Source organism: Hermetia illucens, chromosome 2 (genome assembly GCF_905115235.1).
Source record: "Hermetia illucens chromosome 2, iHerIll2.2.curated.20191125, whole genome shotgun sequence".
Lineage (NCBI taxonomy): Eukaryota > Metazoa > Arthropoda > Insecta > Diptera > Stratiomyidae > Hermetia > Hermetia illucens.
Genome location: NC_051850.1, coordinates 157,275,346 through 157,295,876, shown reverse-complemented (window position 1 = coordinate 157,295,876; position 20,531 = coordinate 157,275,346). Strand labels below are relative to the sequence as shown.

The 20,531-nt window shown below is 42.3% G+C and overlaps 1 protein-coding gene across 1 annotated transcript in view; it reads right to left on the bottom strand.

Annotated features, from left to right (window-relative positions):
- The window catches only part of LOC119648598, a 120,296-nt gene that overhangs the window by 54,069 nt on the left and 45,696 nt on the right, over nt 1–20,531 (bottom strand). Inside the window, exons 3-4 of the mRNA XM_038050368.1 lie at nt 8,718–8,753; nt 8,550–8,654 (exon numbers count right to left, since the gene is read on the bottom strand). Of these exons, the coding sequence (XP_037906296.1) occupies nt 8,550–8,654; nt 8,718–8,753 (141 nt within the window). The remainder of the gene's footprint in view (nt 1–8,549; nt 8,655–8,717; nt 8,754–20,531) is intronic.

Genomic DNA, 20,531 nt, shown 5'->3' with positions numbered 1-20,531 from the left:
AGGTCAAAAATCTACTGCTCATACTAACAGCCAAGCCTATTCAACCAACCACATATTTGATTTTGATATTCATATTAGTGGATGCGGGGTAGCTCTGTCGTCGTATGACCGACATATGGCGGGAAGCATCAACTCCACGCCCGATTGAAAAAGTTATCTCCCGCAATTCGCACAGAAACACAAGGGGTAAACCAAGAATAACCGGGCCAACAGAGAACTTCGGCAGGAGTTCGCTTCCAGAGCTTTACCTTGGTTCTGGCGTTAAATAATCAAACCGACTGGGTAACAATTGAGTCCTGTGTGACAGTATGCAATACATAAAAGAAAAGGATGGCCCTACATAGGGCAAACCACATCCCTAGTCTGCACTCGGGTCAAGGAGCGCTTAAAAGAAGCTGAGTTAGCAAAACGGGGGGAAAAACTCACATCAATAATGCGGTCGCATGCCACATCGTGGAACTAGGTTACAAAAGGAAGGCGACAATGATGCCTAAAAGGTAAATCGGATGCCTACGAGAGCTTCCTTATCGAAAAAATATGGCAATATACTATTATTAACTTAATTTGAACAGATATCGATATGGAGAGTATTTTGAGGCCTGGGCATATATATATAGAGGCAGCTTCATGAATTTTTTGCAGATTTTTCGGTTGGGTGGTTTCTGAGAATGGTCCGTTAATGAAATCATCACTTTCCACCCCTCCCACTCCCCACCTTTCTAATAAATCTCAAATCGCTTCGAAAAGTACTAATTGAGGCCTTTTACTTGATGCCCCACATGACTATATTCGTTACAAGTGATTTGGATCTGAAGAAGGAAGTGTTCAAGCGAAGTAAGACCTTACCGAGAACACCAGTAACAAGACCAAAGAAAGATGAATGGAGAAGGGAGATTGTTGGACGACAAAAACCGTAATAACACCCACCACATATGTTCAAGTTGCGCGACAGCAGGAGATGCTCCAGGAACAAGGAAGGGATCCAATCAAAAGAAGCTCGTCAACTTTGAGATCTCCACCAATGCCAAAGATAATGAAGGAAACAGTACAGGCAAGGTCAATAAACGCCAAAAGTGAAGGAGCGTATAAAAGGAATAACCCTGCCGGGGCTTATAGGGAACAGGGGGAACGATCCAGAGGAATTGCCCTTCACCCAACTTGGGGCAAAAATAGTTGAGCTCTCCGAGTTTATCAAGGACAAGCACAATGTGCACCAAGCCATAAAGAACATGGTTAGGGCTATTACAGCCCTCTATAATAGATCGCAGATGGAGGAAAAGAATACCAAGGATACGCCGAACTCGCTGCACCAACAGTGTCACAAGCGACCCAAATGACGCCTATCCGCACTATTATCGAATCACGGCAAAATAAAAGAGTACGCGAAAAAGAAGGAGATCCTCTAAATAATCAGCAGGCGCTTAAGAGAAAAAAGGCGGATAGGACATTCTTAAAACCAACACCAACAGCTCAGAAGGAGGAAAGCGTACAGCGTTGCGAACCCCAAGACGAACGAAAACGATGGATGGACTAAAGTTACCAACAAAAAAGTGAAATGAAAAGCAAAAGTGCGAACTCGTCCAGAAGCGATTATTACCTCCAGTAAGAGCAATCTGCTCTGCGCGGAGATACTCAAAAAGGTCAAAGCTGATCCCAACCTAAAAAATCTGAGCGAAAATGTGAACAGAATCCGAAGAACCCAGAAAGGGGATTTCATGTTCGAGCTGAAAAGATCTAGCGTGGGTAAAATTGATGACTTTCGCACTCAAGTGGAAAACTCACTTGGGGAGAATGACGCAGTGCGTGCCCAGAAACATGAGATCTATATACAATGTAAGGATCTCGATGAAGTGACATCGAAAGGAGAAATTTGTACTGTTCTGAAGGAGCAATTCAAGTTGAAAGAACTTACAGAGGAGTCTATTGTGGACTAACGAAAAGCCTATGGTGACACTCAAACGGCCACAATACGAATACCAGCAGAGGCAGCGCAGATGTTAGCTGCCGGAAGGGTTCCGATTGGATGGATTGTCTGCCGTTTAAGACAACAAACTTCACTAAAGAGGTGCTTTAAATGCCTCATATTTGGGCACTTCGCGAAGGCATGCACCAGCAGCATTGATCGATCCGATCGATACAGAAGGTGTGGGGAGAAAGGCCATATTACCAGAGAGTGCAATAGGGAGCCCAAATGCCTATTGCGTGAAGTAAAAGAGGGACAGGATAACCGGCACATTGCCGGAAGTGGCAAATGCCCGGAATTTAGGCAGGCGCTCACTACAATGAGAAAATGAGGTTTATTCAAATAAACTTGAATCATTGCAGGTTCGCTCAGAATTTACTTGAGCGGATCACGTTCGAATCTGAGATGGAAATTGTCATCATAAGTGAACCGTATAAAAACCGTCACGATGGCATATGGGTCACAGATTCGACTGGTGGAGGGCGATATGGGCTTGCGGTCGAGAGGCAATACAATGTACTGTAAGTCAGGCAGCCAGTGGCTTTGTGTGGGTGAAAATAAGTGGTGTACTACGCCCCACCAAGTTTGACACTGTCTGAATTCGAGCAAATGCTGGAGATTTCAATGCTTAGGCCCTAGAGTGGGGTAGCAGAGAATCAAATGCTAGGGGGCGCAGTTTATTAGAAGCTATTGTGCAGATGGACATAGTTTTGACTAACGAAGGTGCTGTAAACACCTTTCAGAAAGGGGAGTCAGGCTCGGTTGTAGACCTGACCTTTGTCAGTCCTGTGTTGCCGCGTGTTATGTCCTGGGGCGTCAGCAAACGCTACACCCACAGCGATCACCAGGCAATCTTCTTTGAGCCACGTGTCGAGCCACAGGGCAAAGAGCTATCATGCTCGAAACTGAAAAAGTTTTTAAGCTGGTCTGCAAAATCTTTGGATGAGCAGACCTTCATAGAGGTGTGGTTAGATCAACCTGATTAAGCAGGCGCCTCTACGGAAAGAGCCGTCCATCTGGCTCAATACATCGCCAAAGCATGTGACGTATCCATGCCTAGGACGTGCGCATTCCCCACTAGAAAATCAAACTGCTGGTGGAATGATGAACTGACCGGCATTCAATCAGTCTGCCACCGAACTAGAAGAGCGGCTCAGAAGGCGGTAGGTAGAGTCGATCAGGGGCAAAAAGAGTGCGGCTATAAGACAGCCCGCAAAACCCTCAAGCTCGCCATCCAGGGAAGCAAGAAGAAATGCTTTAAAGAGCTTTGCTCAGAAACGGACTTAAACCCGTGGGGGAGTGCTTATAGAATCGTGACGGGACGATTCAGAGGCCGTTCATCTCCGCAGATCACGTGTCCCTCTTGCTGAAAATCATCCAGGGGTTATTCCCCCAGCAAGAGGAGAGCACCAACACATTCCAACCACCTCTGAATGTGACGACAATTTCCCCAGTCACCACAGACGAGCTTCTGGAAATCTGCCGTAGAATAGGAGACAATAAAGCACCAGGCCTGGACGGAGTACCGAATAAGGCCATTAAGCTTGCCGTGAAATCCAGGCCGGACATGTTCGCTGGGTTGTTCGAAGTGTACATTTCCGAGAGAATATTTCCAGCGGCATGGAAGCGGCAGAAGTTGGTACTTCTGCCTAAGCCTGGTAAACCTCTAGATGAACCATCCTCATACCGACCCATAAGTCTTCTGGATACGGTAGGGAAAATTTTAGATCGGGTAATCAATAATAGATTACTCCCGGTTGTTGAGAGCCAAGGCGGCCTTTCAGATCGGGAGTATGGGTTCTGTAAAGCCAGATCAACCATTGATGCCATCAAATTGGTTACTGGCTTGGCCGAAGATGCAATTCACGGAAAGGGTAGTACCAGCCAATATTGCATGGTAGTAACCCTGGATGTGAAAAATGCATTGAATTCGGCCAATTGGAATCTAATACGGGAATCCCTAGCGAAGGTTGGTATTCCCGCCTATCTCGCTGCTATCGTTGATAGTTATTTAACTGAAAGGAGGCTCCGGTATCACACTAATGACAGACCCCAGGAATACGTTGTTTCCGCAGGTGTCCCGCAGGAAACCGTATTAGGCTCACTACTGTGGAACATCATGTACAACGATGTAGTTAATCTTCCCCTTCCGGAGGAAGCCACAGTGGTGGGTTACGCTGACGCCATAGCGCTCGTTGTTGTCGCAAAGCATCTCGAAGATGCTGAGTTATACTCAAGCGAGGCAATCAGTGCTGTTAAAATTTGGCTAGAGAGCTCTGGTCTGACACTTGCGGAGGAAAAAACAGAACCGATCCTCATCACTACACGCCGGAAGAGAAGTTACGCCTGTATTAGAGTCGGGAATCATATCATTACTTTCAAGCCGACCATCAAATACTTGGAGGTGGTGATAGACAGGAAGCTCAACTATAAGCAACACGTACAGTATGTTTGCGAAAAATTATCCACTGCTGGTATGGCCCTGGCGAGGATGATGCCGAACGTGGGAAGCCCACGGCATACTTCCAGGTTGCTTATAGCCAGGGTGGTGACCCCAATCATGCTCTATGCGACCCCAGTTTGGAGCGAGGCGTTGCGGATGTCAGTTAATACTAGCAAACTGAATGCAGTCTACAGGAGGACAGCTCTGAGTTTATGCTCTGCCTTCAGGACTGTCTCAGATGACGCAGCATTCGTCATCTCTGAAATGATACCGATTGGCATTTTGGCAGATGAGATGGCGAATATATACAATGCGAAGCCAATCTCTCTCTTATTGCAGATAAAGAACGCTGAGAGGGAGAAATCCATAAATAGATGGCAAGAGCGTTGGGAATGCTCGGGAAAGGGTCGGTGGAATCACAGGCTCATTCCTGCCATCAAGGAGTGGCAATCAGTGCTGATTAATTATAATCTCACCCAGTTTCTCACGGGGCATGGAGGATATCGCCAATACCTGCACAGGTTTAAATTGGAGACCTCACCCAACTGTCGAAATTGCGATGGAGTCCCAGAGGACCCAGAGCATGTATTCTTGCACTGTCCGAAATTTGTGGAAGAAAAGGGGAATCTAGAGGAGACTCTAGGAGAGGTGCTGGTATTAGAAAATCTGGTACCGAAAATGGCAGCACATCAAGAAAATTGGGACGTGGTCAACTCCATGATCGCATCTATCCAAACCAAACTGCGAAAGGCAGAGGAGAGGATGCATGCGCATGCGCCGCATATAGAAGCTAGAATGAGCTGACTCCGCCCCGTGATGTAATACCTTATGGTGGTTTTAGTGGGCAAAAATCCCATACGCTGATGTGTCCAGACCAGTGTCTTGGGAAGATTTCCACCTACTGAAGAAAAGAAAAGAGAGACAGACCGAACCGATTTTAATAAGGTTTTGTTCTGCAAACAAAACCTTAAAAAAGACGAGGCAGACCCTGCCTGAAATGGAGCGATGGCGTAGCTCAGGACGCCAGACAGCTTCAAGGGATATCGAATTGGTGGACCTCGGCGCAAAACTTTTCTGATGATCAATTTCTGATTTCAAAATCAGCATATATCAGCGCAGAGCTGTTTGCTGCATTGAAAAACAAAAAGGGAACTCTACATTGCCAGCGAAGCTCCAGAAAGAACCTTATTTTCAACTCAGAGCAAATAGCCTTACTCGATATTGTGGGGTGAAATGACAACTCTGCTTGATGCCACCCGCCGCAGACGATCAATAATAATATCAACAATCACCAGAACACTCGCTTTTAAGTTCCCATCTCTCCAAATTTCAGGCTGCTCCTCAAAACTATTCCTATATAAAAGCAATTATATTATCATTATCGACTAACTGACTAGATTTGAATTATAGCTCTTAAAAACAAACTCAACAAAATTAAAAATTAAATGTCCCCATTTGGTCTCCCACCTAAAAACCAACCAGTCTCTTTATGGCTTAACCTTGGCGATCGGACGCCGACAGTTTTTCCCTTCATCTTCTTTCCAGTTAACTTATTTTTTTCAGTAGTTGCTAATTTAATATTATATAGTGTAATTTTATGTAATACCACGTCTGTATCTAAGTAATTGGTAACATTCATCCTTTCCTAATGAAATAACTTACTAAGGTGATTCCAAGATCCAGTAGCTTTTCAGCTCAGAAAAATACTACCTAATTCCTCATTCAGAGCTTTAGAGTTCCGAAACTTTTCTCTATTTTTCCATTAGTTGAATTTAGTTGAGATAATAGGGAGCTATTGCTTTTTGGTTAGCGCCGATCCGTCCGGAGTATCTCCCGATTCGGAGTGCCCAGGACTTGCCCAGTTTCCAAACTGTCGTAGTATTCTAGCGGTTTTGTGGACTATACACCAAATGCAAGCTATCCTTAGAAATTGGCTCACTCGGAAAAATGAATGTTTTTCATTCAATTTTTTTTAGCATATTTACTTTATTGCAATGTATTGATACAATTAAACTATGAACTTTGAAAGAAATACATACAAATATCCGTGATCGACCCAGAATCTCAGCTAGGAATATTGCTATTTAAGTGAAGTGAAGAGACATCACTCACCACCGACTTAGCCCCTGATGTGTCAGACCTGCTTGATTGTTTTTGGACCAGTTTTTGATTTATTATTTGGGTGGAATGCACCTTTAAAAAAGTTACCCCACAGCGGATAATATCTTTCTAACCACGCATATCATAAGAGGCGCCTTGAGTGCTCACCAGAAATACTCCCATTTCCGAAATAAAGTAAATCCTACACACTCCAACCTATCCCGTCACAAAAATCTGTCTTTCCTCGAAGTACTCGAAACGTGAAAACGATTTAATATCATCGATATGAGTATTAACAAGTAGCACTCTCAACTGTAACAGATACTTGCTGTTACTCTTGTAACTAGGTATCCGTATCTACACTAGTTCGTTGCTGATCGACCACTTTATGACCATTTAAGTGGATACTTATGGATCGGCATGTTGTACCATATAATTTTGAACAGATCCTTGTCACTATAACAGCCGACACCGAGATTATAGTTAAAGATACTGCATTGCGCAAACAAACAAATCTTTGTACAACAGTACAAGATTAATTTTGAGTTTTTTTTCTGTACGAGGATCGCTGCTACTTTGCCTAGATCCGATCATAAATAATGGATGAAAAAGGATCCGTAAAGTATGTATGGTTTTTGGTTATTTTTTATCTTCAGAGAGGTTTATTTCAGGACCTCTGACATCAGGTTGCATTATTGAAAACAGATACTTTCCTTAGGTCCGTGTTTGTAGGCAAGATGTTTGTAAGAGATCTGAATATGAAAGTGTCACATTACAAGTGCTCCTTGAGTATGATTTTAGTGAAGATAATGGAGTGGATAGTTTTCGTGAGTTAGAGAGGATTTGAGGATTTGTTACTTAGAAAAGGTGACTTCATAGCGGGAAGCATTGATATTAGAAACTGAAAGTGAGTCAAAAGGGGACAGTAAAGTCGCCTTGAGAGTAAAAGTGTAAAGCAATAAAAACTTTTCTTTCAGGCGTTTCACTACTTCCCATACTATACTCGGTCTGTTAATTGAGCCCTTTATCACGCTTTTAATTACGCCTAAGTCACCTTTCATCTGAGAACCAAATAAAAGTTTTTCGTTCCTCATGATAATAACGTTAATAGGCTGCCGTAAAACAGTTTGTGAGACACACTCAGAAGTGCATAGTCTGTCAGTTCTGCATTCAGTCCCATGGAATTCCCACAGATAATACGAAGGAGACACAATTATTCCATCATATTTTCCCTTGCCGTCAGCCTCATGGGCCATCATGCACCACAAATTACTGCCATTCCCATTCCAAAAATCACTTATGTCACCTCCGACATTTTCTTACAGAAATCCTAATTTGAATCAAATTCAAAAGAAATCCTTTCGGCCGACCTCGACAGAATGAGCGTAATATCTTTTCTTTCTTCAGCTCTTTCTTTTTCATGTTTCCCAATTTCATCATACCAAGACCCAAAAATGTTCTTATCGTTCTAGTAAATCGTCATCTTACAACACTTAACGCCACAACGAAGGTACCTCGTTCTGTCGCACCGAATGTCGAACAAGAGCAATAAAATCTTAAAAGATATGTGACATACATGATTTAAATTATGATATGGATACCATATGATAAGATTTACAGAGAACACAAAGAGTTTCAGAGGATAGGCCTGCAAGCGTACTCCATTGGTTGGATATGCGTGCCCAAAAGAAAGGTTAGAAGTGCAAGGGAAGTACATGGAAGCAAAAGGGTCTATTTTAGAAGTGATTATTCCGATAATTAAGTTCTTTAGCTGCTAATTTTCCCCGAAGAATGCTAGTCAAGCAATGTGTTTTGTGAGAAGTAACAGGGTCCCAAGCGCCTTGGTAATCAGCTAATTGTGTACCTTTCAGATGGGAGATATGACAGAAACTCTAGCCTAATTACTAAATACTTACAGCGATTATGTTGGGGCCCAGCTCGGAACTTCCAAGATAAGGTAAGTTTGGTAAAATGTCTTTAGATAAGACGGGAAGGCAGTTATATATCTTTTTCTTGAAATTATCCCCATATTTTCAAACTTACCTGTAATTTGACAAGGTCCGGATAATCTGATGCTAATTTGGCTAAATCTTGATAGTTGGCTTTAGCGGCAGACACAATCCATTCTTTCGCTTTCGGGTGAGCAAGCTGCGTGGAATAAATAATACAGATAAGATGATCTTTTCTTTGACGACGAGTAAAAACACTTACAGTGACTTCTGCAGGTGGTTTGTCTTCCGCGATAGTCTGAAATTAAAAAAAGAAATTCATACCATCAAAATTTGTTAGAAATAGGATTTTGTCTCAAGGCTTGGCCCTGTCAGAATTTGTCATGTATGAAAAGGGTCAAAGCTGTGTAAAAAAGTGTACAAGCTGATAGAACTGATATAGGATCAATTTAACTTTCAGGCCTAATTGAATAACAGTAAAGAAAGCTTTTCTTTTTAAAAGTTCTATTCGGTAACATACTGCTGCAATTCGTCATCCAGGTAGTAACTTCGCCAAGACGTGAGCAGCTTATTCATAACCGAGTATTTATCGCTCTCTTGTTCTTCAACGAAGGTGTGTCAATTATAAGACTTCGGAGTCACCCAACCTGAGGATTAGAATCTACTAGAAATCGATCATTTCCTGAAAAAAGATAGCTCCTTTCGCGTAGTAGACTACAGTGCCAAAAGCTGAACGTCCTGTCTTCCCACACTTTAAAATCTGTCATTGAAACATTCTAGAGTTGACATTGGTTTCTCACTTGCAGAATTCAGAGTGTCAGCAATGTATCTGAAAAGTCTCTCGACCTATAAAATATAGTAAAATCGAAATCAAGGCTAAGTGTTCCACGTGTTCAAGGACCAAGACAGTTTGTCTGATGACCTATGTCGAAACGCCAAGCTGACAACAGGTCACTGACCCTCCAAGGATCCGCCCCATTGGGGACTGCGAGAGTGAGGCTCAATAGCGGCCCCGGGCAACGATTTCGATATGGTCGCGAATGGAAGTATATTTAGGCAAGTTCACGAGCTTACCGCAACTCTGAGGAGAATGACGCGTTGCTACGTCCGGTTCGCTATTTTTTTTTTGGTGTTACCGACATGCCTGCAACTGACCCCCACGAATTCGAATGCGTGGCACAACGTATCCGAGACGTTCCCTAAGAAAAGCTGAAAGAGCAACCCCTGCCTATGCATTTGAGCCCGGAAAACAATAAATTTGAGCAGCGAGCCTATTCCCACCGGCCACTTCAACAACAATGACCACTAGGAACCCTACCTCCCAGATTCATCAGCCGTCCATTTATCCCACGAGGAAAATAGCTTCAAGCAACATTGAAGCCGTCCGACCATCCCTTACAAATTAAAATCAGGTGTGTGAGATGTAGGCAAGGAGATCAATATTCAGGATGGCCGGTAGTATGAGTGAGGCGGGGAGCTGCCTAAATCGAAGGAAGATTGATATCCTTTCTAGGCGGTATCCCGAATTACTGATACCGAGGGACTACATGACAACGAGGTTTCACTTCGATAAGAAGTTTGAAACACGTTGGAGTAACAAGGCAAACTGGGAGAGCATGGCTGCGACATACGGTTTAAACCAGCAACTGATTACTTGGTACACTGACGGATCCCTCACAGCAGAGAGAGCGGGTGCCGGTGTCATTGGTCCAACGAAACTGTACTTTGAGCCAATGGCCAGGTACACTAGAATTTTCCAGGCGGAAATATACACCATAGACAAATGTGCCTCCTTTAATCTGAAAAGGAACTACAGGGGGCAGAACATAGCTATTCTCACCGATAGCCAAGCAGCGATCAAGGCACTTAGGTCCAACCAGGTGGTATGGAAATACCTTGAGAGACTGAATACTGAATCGGCTCGTCCAACAAGGTTTGGATACTTTGGGTTCCCGGCCATGCTGGGTTGGAAGGCAACGAGGCAGCGGACGAAATAGCCAAGAAGGAAGCAGGGTCGCCTTTACACGGGCCAGAACCCTTCTGTGGAATCGGAAACGGTTTCATGGCTATGAATCTAAGAAATGAAGAGAAAAGGTTGAGGGAACTATATTAGGCGGGCCTACCAGGGATGGAGCAGTCCAGGGTGCTTATTGGGGGATACGAACCCATGCGCACAAAGGATTGCTTAAACCTCACCAAAAAGAACCTCCGAATCATAGTGGGAATTCTCACTGATCATTGTCGGCTGAACTATCACCTAGGGAAGCTAGGGATATCTGCGGACACTGCCTGCAGGTTTTGTGAGGAGGAGGACGAAACCTCTATACACGTCCGGGGACAGTGTCCGGCACTTGTGCAAAGTAGGTCGAGACATCTGGGAGAACACTTAATATCAGATGCAAAGCTGAAACAGCTGGAAGTGGGGAACATACTAAAGTTCCTGTTACAGGCCTGCTTGAGATACTATGATCAATAGGTACACTATAACCAGTAAAACGGGCACAATAGTTCTTCAAGGACGCGGTGCGACTTTCCCTTAACAGAATAATAATAATGGTGGGGAGAAGCTATAGCTTCGAGCACTCAGGCCGTGTTGGTCTATTGTACAAGAAAAAACCAGGTGAGTCAGGAAAAATGCCCTCCTTGAACCACACCTGTCCCATACTTGTGCAAGGTTGTACCCGTCAAACACAATCTGCCCTTCACACAAAGCCTAACCCAATTATTCCCACTAAACCCGCCCCCAAGTAAAACCCACCACTTTTCTCCTATCCAAAACACATAGTTCCAAACATTTTCCTCCGCAGGAATGGTTTTTACGTAACAACCCTAATACGATCTTAACTCTGAGATCGATACGTTATTGAACACTTCCAACAACTTTTTCGCCAATGGAGAAGAGGCTAGCTCTACCCTCCTCCCTTTGCCAAGTGTCTCCTAACTATTATATATCAACTTAAATGATATTGCTGACCATCAATTCAGTAATTAGTGGACAGAAATGTCATGAATTGTCAAATTTCTTTAGAATCCACAAACATACCATAATCTACTCCTTCTCACCGAATCTAAACTAAATATTTACTATAGGTTTTCTATTCTCAACCGCTTTCCGTCGTCTCCATTACCATCCACCTAGGTACCTTCTACTGTCCCGCTCAATCTCTCAACCCAGCCGACATCTCCAGCCTAGCGTAGCATCTCCAATCCATCCCAATTAGCCAGGATAAACGTTTCTCCCTCGTACTAAATGACGACTCCATTAACCTTAATGACAATCATCATCATCAACGGTGCAACAACCGGTATCCGGTCTAGGCCTGCCTTAATAACAAACTCCAGACATCCCGGTTTTGCGCCGAGGTCCACCAATTCGATTCCCTAAAAGCTGTCTGGCGTCTTGACCTACGCCATCGCTCGATCTTGGGCAGGGTCTGCCTCGTCTTTTTTTTCTACCATAGATATTGCCCTTATAGACTTTCCGGGTGGGATCATCCTCATCCATACGGATTAAGTGACCCGCCCACCGTAACCTATTGAGCCGGATTTTTTCCTCCTCTCGAACGCGGCCAATAGTTCGCATTTTTTCTTGCTAAGAGGAATACATCAGGACTGGCAATATCATTGCCTTGTACGGTAAGACCTTTGACCCTATGGTGAGTGGTTTCGAGCGCAACTTCACATGATGTCGATATCGTCAGCATAGGTCAGTAGTTGGATGGACTTAAAAAGGATCATACCCCTCGCATTTACCTCATCCGTGACACTTTCTCCAGGGCCAGGTTAAAGTGGACGCATGATATGGCATCCCCTTGTCGTAGGCTGTTGTTGATGGTCTAGCAAGATAGCGGAGAATATCTTATAGATGGTACTCAGTAACGTGATACCTCTATAATTGCTAGATTGCCTGATATCTACCTTTTTATATATGAGACAGATAATGCCTCGTTGCCAGTCGTTAGGAATTGATTCGCTGCTCCACATCGTGAGCACAAGTTGACGAAACTCTTGGTGTAATTGGTCGCCTCTATATTTAACCAAGTCGGCTGTAATTCCATCGGTCCCTGGCGACTTATCATTTTTAGGCCGATGGATTGCACGTACTGTTTCTTCTATATTTGGTGGTGGCAGTATTTATCCGTCGTCTTCAGTTGCCAAGACTTCCAACTCGCCGATGTTCCGGTTGTTCAGTAGTTCATCAAAGTACTCAACCCATCGCTCCAATATGCCCATTCTCTCGGAAATCAGATTTCCCTTTTTGTCTTGGCAGGATGCGCATCGAGGTGTATAAGGTTTCATCCTGCTGACTTGTTGGTAAAACTTCTACTTGCGAACAGACTTGCTGGTTCTCCCAGGCTTCCTTTTTCCGTCTGCTGAAGTCGCTTCTCCGCTCGACGGAGTTCATGATAAGTGCCCCCGTTCTCTAGGAATGTACTTACTCGGTATACGGCATTGTTCCGTTCCGTTGCTTACTTACATTCATCGTCAAACTAGCCGTTCCGATTTGTTTTGCAGGTGAGGCCAAGTTTGTTTGTTGCCATATCAACGATAACGTTCTTTAGGTGGTTGTGAAGATCATTTGTTGATGCTTCATCTCCAGGATCTCTGTTGACTGCAGTTATTGCGGCATGTATTTCCCTATTATAGGTGTTGCGCAGGGCTGCGTTGTGGACAGCTTCAGTATTTGTTCGCACTTGATGGTCAGGGGGGATTGTAGGTGGTATCGTAATTCGAGCTCGGAGCACCATGCCAACGAGATAGTGGTCCTAGTTTATATTGGCCCCCCTATATGTTCTGACATTCATCAAGGCTGAGAGGTGGCGGCGTTCTATAAGTACGTGGTCAATTTGGTTGACCTTCTCCGACTCTGCAGTCTCCTCTGTAGGGACGTGAACGTTCATGAGGTTCGTATTTCTAAACTTGCCACGCAAACGCAGAATACATAGCTTTCCCTTATATTTTCAAAGCCGATAACAGCAGGTTTCATTTTTTGGCTGACTAGGAAACCTACTCCGAGCACATGGTTTTTTGGATGGCCACTATAATATATGGTGTAGGGGCTCTTCTCCAGGAAACCGGTCCCTGTCCATCGCATCTCTTACAACGCTGTTACATCAGCCTTATATTGGGACAGCTAGCTGCTCAGTCTTTAGTTGGGAATATATGGGGAAGCATCATATGGCCCTGGAACCTGTTCAGATTCGTCTTTGAGAAAACATACTGCATCGCAATCATCATAACATATGAATGGTCGACAAATGGCTCCTTTGAAATTATAAATATAATCAGCCAGTCAGTCATGGAAGGTGGATCAGGTTCATGATTGTTTGCATGTAACGTTCTAAAAATTGGGACCATGTTCCAAGCGGGATTGTTGGCAACAGATGAATGTCTACAGAAAAAGCTAGGTCGGGACGTTCGAATCTGCCCCGCCGTTATTAGCACTAAATAGCAAAACAATATCAAGCAACGTGTTGCTGAAACTTGGTCCACAGAAAAAGCATTCCTAAAATGGACTCTAAGGCACTTGAACTTTGCTAGTAATGAGGACGCCGACTGGCTCTCTGGGGTTGAATCCGAATGGAGAAGTTTTAATTCCTGTTAATAGGCGGTGGTTAAGTCCGTACGCTAAAATGCCGTTTTCATTTTTTCTTTGAAATGATCACAGCGCCATCTAGCATGGCAGAAGAAAAGTATCTTTTTTGGAGATAGGTTGTTCTGTATTTCAACAATACGAACTATGATATCGGGCTGGAAAAATTACTACGCATGCTCAAGATATCATTGCTGACATTTGTACCTTCATTCAGTTCTTCACAAAAAATTTCTGAAAAAAAGCGAAAAATCGGCCTTCACACGGGGTGACCTTAGAAAATCGTTTAACATAATACATAAACTTTTATAAAATATTTAACTAAAAAATCGATCTCATATTAATTGCCAAAATCCGCGACATGACATCGTTCAGGTAAGAAACAACTATCCTTCATCGCATTATCAACATAATGCTTACCATCTACGCTGATAAGATGAAACATCACAGTATTATGTTCTGTTGAGAAAAATGGCACAGGTACAAAGTCCCTTGCTCCGCCGATGTTCGTGACCGGGGACTCGAATTCGGTGAAGCTATCAGTTGACGCGGAATTCCTACCGCACAAGGATCCTTCGCTTGTTGCTGGAGTTCTAGAATCCGTTCGAATCTTACTGTTTCTATCAATTTCTGCATCGCAGACAATAATTTGGTTCTGGAAGTCGAGAATGCCTTGTCTGAGAGTTTCAATGACTTCATCGTATTCAGATTCATAACGGCGAATGTCACCTTCAGAGAGAATGTCAAGAATTTTCATCAAAACGGGATCCTGTCTGACATAGTAGCCTGGAATGGAACATTTGGCCAAGCTACGTTGAAAATGATCCTTCTCCTCCAAACATTGTTGAATTGACTCCTGAAGATTTGCAATGTTTTTATTGAAAAGGTCCTTTAGGAAGTTTGAAGTAGATTCTGGTAAAAAGGATTCCATGTTCGTTTTTTAGTAAGTAATAATAAGTAATATTAACTTCGTTAATTTGGGCTGTGCCGCTTTCGGTTTGCCAAACCAGGATTATAGAAATATGAAAATGGGCAGTTCTTATATAGTCTGGTGGTGGTGTCAAAAGGATGACAATTATAATATCTTATTATCCTCAATATTCTGGGCAATTTCTACCTCATTCCATACATTCCCATTAATTAGACTGATAATTAATTACATGTCATTAATAAATCTAATCTAAAATGAAATTAGGTTAGCAATCCCATTTCCCCAAATTTGTGCTTGTTCAGGACAGCCATTTTAGAAAATTTTCCTTAAGCTCAATTTATATATCTCTCGTTAATTCCGTTCTGAAGTACAGGACCTACACACTGTCTCTTTTTTTGGAAGGTAGTTTTTCTCTCCCGAGTTTTGGCTTGAATTTCGCTTCCATCACAATGAATGCAGTACAAGTGATAAGGTCACATCAGCAGGATAAGCACAAAGACGAACACAAACATCCTGGAAAATTCGACGAAAAATGATGAAATCGTCCGCAAAAATATAATACTGATATTTTCGTAATTTTGAAGAATTGCACAATTCAAATTAATCCTGGTCTTCTTATCCGTAGTGCACTAATTAGCGCAGACTGATGATGGTGATTTTAAGCGGATTTGCAACCGATGGCTTATGGCAGATTCACAGTATGCATTCTTAAACTAATGCAGTCATTGTTTTTTAAAGAAATTTATTGAACAGATATGCACGACCAGTTAAAATTCTCTTTGTCTTTGTGGTTCTACACATTTTTTCCAACGATTATACCATGATCGGTACGTGCCCTGGAAGGCATCTTCGGGGACCTCTCACAAAGTCTTCGTCACAGCTGATTGGTTCTCTTCTATGAACGAAAATCGTGCTCATCTTAGGGCCGCATTAATCTGAGAACGAAAAGAAGTCTGTTGGGGCAACGTCAGGGTTATAGGGGGAATTAGGCAATGTTGGCACCCAGTTTTTAGCCAGAAGCTCGCGGACTGGTAATGCGTTGTGATGGAGTTACCAGGGAGCTGAGATGTCTTTTCTCGTCGTGATGACACTTTTCGGAGTCTTCCAGCATATTCACGTAGTAGGCAGCGTTAACTGTCTGCCCTTCAGGAACAAACACCTTATGGACCACTTCTTTACTGTCGAAAAATACAATGAGCATTCCCTTCATTTTTAATTTGCTCACTGTTCCCTTTTTCGGCTTGGGAGACTGACCGGTGTACCAGTCAGAACTTTTTCGTGTTATTTGTAGGTCGTATTGAAAAGCCCAGGTTTCATCACAAGTGATGATGTTGTCCAAACAATCAGGTCTGATTTCAGTACGTTGCAAAAGTTCACTTGAAATCGTTGATTCCATTTTTTCGTGACACAGAGGTTTACAATAACTGGCATCTTGTCACTTCCACGGCTTTGTGGCGGGACATCGGAGGCGCGAACCTAGGCGCCAATATGAATTCGCCTCCGCCGCTGCATTCAATAATAATAATAATCGTTGGCGCAACAATCCATGTTGGATCAGGGAATTGAAGTGTGTTAGAGCACTTCATTCAAGACCGTAACGGTACACTAGGAGGCAATGTGGTCAGCATTGCGCTCGCCCGAAATTATTACTCTGATTTGACTTAGGCACTCATTCACAGCTGAGTCGACTGGTATCCGACGTCAAATCACGATACAAATTCCACTGTCACCAGTGAGATTTGAACCGCGACCTTCCGTACGACAGCCTTGCGCTCTAACCCCTCAGCTATCCGGACACGGCTGCATTCAATGGTCGCACAAACAGTTGACGGTTTGACATGAGACTGGGGTGACAAATGTCATTCTCTTCATTCTTCTAGATGAAAAGTCAGTTCACGTCCGCCGATCGGTGAAAAACAAAAACAAGTCGGGAAACCGGAAGCTGGACGCTTCAGGTTCGAAAGGTTTTGTGTATTTCTTAGTACGTCGTAGTAATAGTGCAATTTCCACCAAACTTGGTAAGATCATGTTTACATAACTGCAAAATTTTGTGGTACTAGGATGAACTTAAGGGGGGTTTGCAGCCAGTGATTAAAAATTATAGTAATATACTATTATTAACTTTATTTGAACAGATATCGGTATGGGAGGTATTTCGGAACCCAGGTACCATATATTGTCAGCCTCCTGATTTTTTCCAGAATTTTCGGTTGGGTTGTTTCTGAGAATGACCCCTTTAAAGAAATAATCACTTTCAACCCGCTGCACTCCCCACCTTCCCAACAAATGTCTAAACTAAGACCGGCTAGAAAAACATTAACCGAGACCTTTTATTTGATACCCCACATGACTATTTTTGATGAAAAAAAAATTTTTTATTTCTTGCATATATGGGGACCCTCTTTGTATCCATGAGCGTTCATAGTTTCCACGTTTCTACCAAATTTAGTGTCAATCGCTATAATCGTCTCCGAGAAAAAAGCGTGTGCCGGACAGACAAACAGTAAGCCGATTTTAATAAGGTTTTGTTTTACACAAAACTTTAAAAAGGAGCGGCTTCAATCATATACAATGTTGCGTTCATTTTAGTTACCGTCGCCTTGTCATCTTTTTAGAATAAAATTTTGGTTTTAAGTATTAATAAAGCGTGAAAATGAAGCGCTGAAATGTTTAAATAATGGACACAAAAGCTTGAAGAGCACTTAGAGTTCCATGGCAAAGGTTAGCGTCCGCTCCACCTACTCCAAGCGATTCGATCTCACTCCAACCAATAGGAGCGGCGCAGGAAATTCAATCGCATTATTTTTGGCACGCACCCTGTAAATTTGACCCGCTGGACCTCTGTGCACTTACGCAGAAATGACTAGCACTTCGTTCATTCCCTTCGCTACTCCATTTCCTATTTCCTGAATTCCGATACCAAAATATAAAAAAAAATCCAAATGATCAAATTAGATTCACATCAAACTATGTTACCGAAACCGATCAACCTAACAATTTCTAGCAATCTTATGTGCTTTTTCTCGCAAGCTGCATCGTATTGCTATGTACCTGCTCATTTTAATGTGCAATTAGATGCCCTTTTGCCTTATGAATCGGTATAGGTAATAAAACACACACGCGTTACCCAATTGCATGAATTTAAAAAGAGATGGTTCTTAATAACATCAGGAACCATTGGCCGAATAATTTGGAAATTACTGATATTTGCAGCTCGGGTTGAATATCAAATCTTTTAGGTTGTTCATGGATCGGTTAATAAAACCAAATTTCTCAGGACGCATTTGCCGCGAAGTTTGATGTATCATTTGCTTCTTCCCCATTGGAGACCTGTGTTGGTTGGCACCGGGCACCCCCATTCTAATGTAGCCTCGTACCTTTTTGCGGCTGTCCAATTTCATATATCCTTCTGATGGGACATCTCTTTCTTTTTAATTTATTTCACAATAAAGATAGTTTTCAATTCGTCCGGCGTTAGTAGAAGTCTCCCCCTTCTAAGTCGAATTGTAATAAAATTTGTGACTCTCTAAGGTAATTAACCGATAACGAGGTGAAGAAAGTTTACTTTCTGCATGTATAGCTTTAAGAGTAGTCATTTATTTTCGAGTGTATACCTCCGGGCCAATAAACTCTTCATCGCTACACATTCTATTTTCTACGCATCCAACAACAAAGCAAAAATGAAGCCATAGATAGCGCTAAGCAATGCCAAACCCACCTGAAAATGTCCGCAATGAACAAAACCCAGAAAGGACAAAAGGATAACAAGGAACATGATTCGTTTTGCGGTTGATTTTATGGCTCTGGGGGTGTGCTTTATTATACAGAGATGCATGTACATATAAGCCATCTAAAACTGCCAAGCACTACGTTACTTCTATATCAAATGTTTTGTACACAGGATATTCGCAATAATGTCCACCATGTAGAATACTGTATCTGTGTATAGAGTGGAGTCTTTGTATGACTCACAGATACATATTTCATGGTACGGTGTAATGAAAACGATCCAATTCGAGGATGAAGCTTGTTAGAAGGACGAGAAAAAAGATGAAATGCCTTCAGGATAATCGAAAGAACAAACATGAAATCCTATAATGGTATTCTCCTTGATCCTTTTGTAACAACCGCAAAATTTGTTTAATAACAACATTCTACCATCTTTTGTCAATGCATTACGTTGTATAATGACCCTTGGTGTATGCTAGACTGCACAAGGGTAAAAGTTGAATTTGTGCCCCAGGAAAAATACAATTAATTAGGTGTCTCATGAAAATTCCACTATTTCAGGAATCAGTCAATTTTGCAGCCAACTTTTTGCTGCTTTTTGTTACCCTATTTGATATGGAGGCGAAAAATTACTACAAAAGTTTCGCCAAATTTAATGTTCTAAAATGCACCCTGCGTGCGAAAAATCATTGAAGTGCATGATTCCATTCTTACTCTTGTACCCGCTTCCTTCATATTGCATGAAGGATCAAATAATTACTACTGCAAATATAAAGGGATGTTGTTTGCAAAATTATTTTCTACCCAAATTTTAAGGCTACTTCCAAGAATTTGGCCGTTGTTCGAACATTTTCTCTCATAATGGAAAGATGCAAGTTCAAATAAACCTTATCAAGTGGGCACACGAGAATCATCTTAATCACGTTACAGTAAAAGATACATATTCGGAGGTCCTTAGGTTAAAAAAGTCAACCCATGCGAGAACCAACTGACACGCTTCGCCATTAACTTCAACTCTTCAAAATAATGGAAAAACCACAAAAAAATGTATCATAGAAGGGAGAAGGGATCCTCCCTCTTATAATGCCTCAAAAATAAATGTCTATTAAACAACTTTTTTGGAGTTACATTGTGGCGTATGTCGCCCCATAATTAGTATAAATAAATACAAAGGGATATTTCCTCCAAGGGAAGTAAAAAATAATGTTCAAGGACTCTTTGAGGTGAACGTCGGCCTTTGTTTGGATGGCCTCGTGCGGGATACATTTATTAGTCAAGGCAAATTATTGAGCCTAGGTAAAAGGCATTTATAGTTTTTTTTTATAACTGATATCCTTCTTCTATCCACGCTTCAAGATTACATAAAGCACTGCTCATACATAGTGAAAATCAGCATTATTATTGGCCCTTCCTTTTTTCGCAAAAGGAGTAACGACTTTAAGTGTACTTGGGCGGCGGACTAAGTTTTGAAAATAAGCACATGAGAACGTGTGAATGCCAGGAGTTAGCTAATAAATACGCTGAACACACGTGTGGTTGTTATTTATGTTTTTTACTAATTATAACACGTGGAGTCGTTAAGTACACTTACGGGCGCGTAACATGTCTTTAGTTGAATGTGCTTAATGAGAGTAGATTCTTATAGTGAACTAAAAAGATCAGACAAATTATGGCGCAGGAATGAATTTTTCTTCAAAACAAATTTCCTTTTTGGTTTTTGACTTAAGACATTTTTCTGGTGGTTCCTTATTTATTTGCGGGTACTTGAAATTGGTCATATTTCAAAATGGTTAATGAAAACTCAAATAACGCTTTTAGGTAAC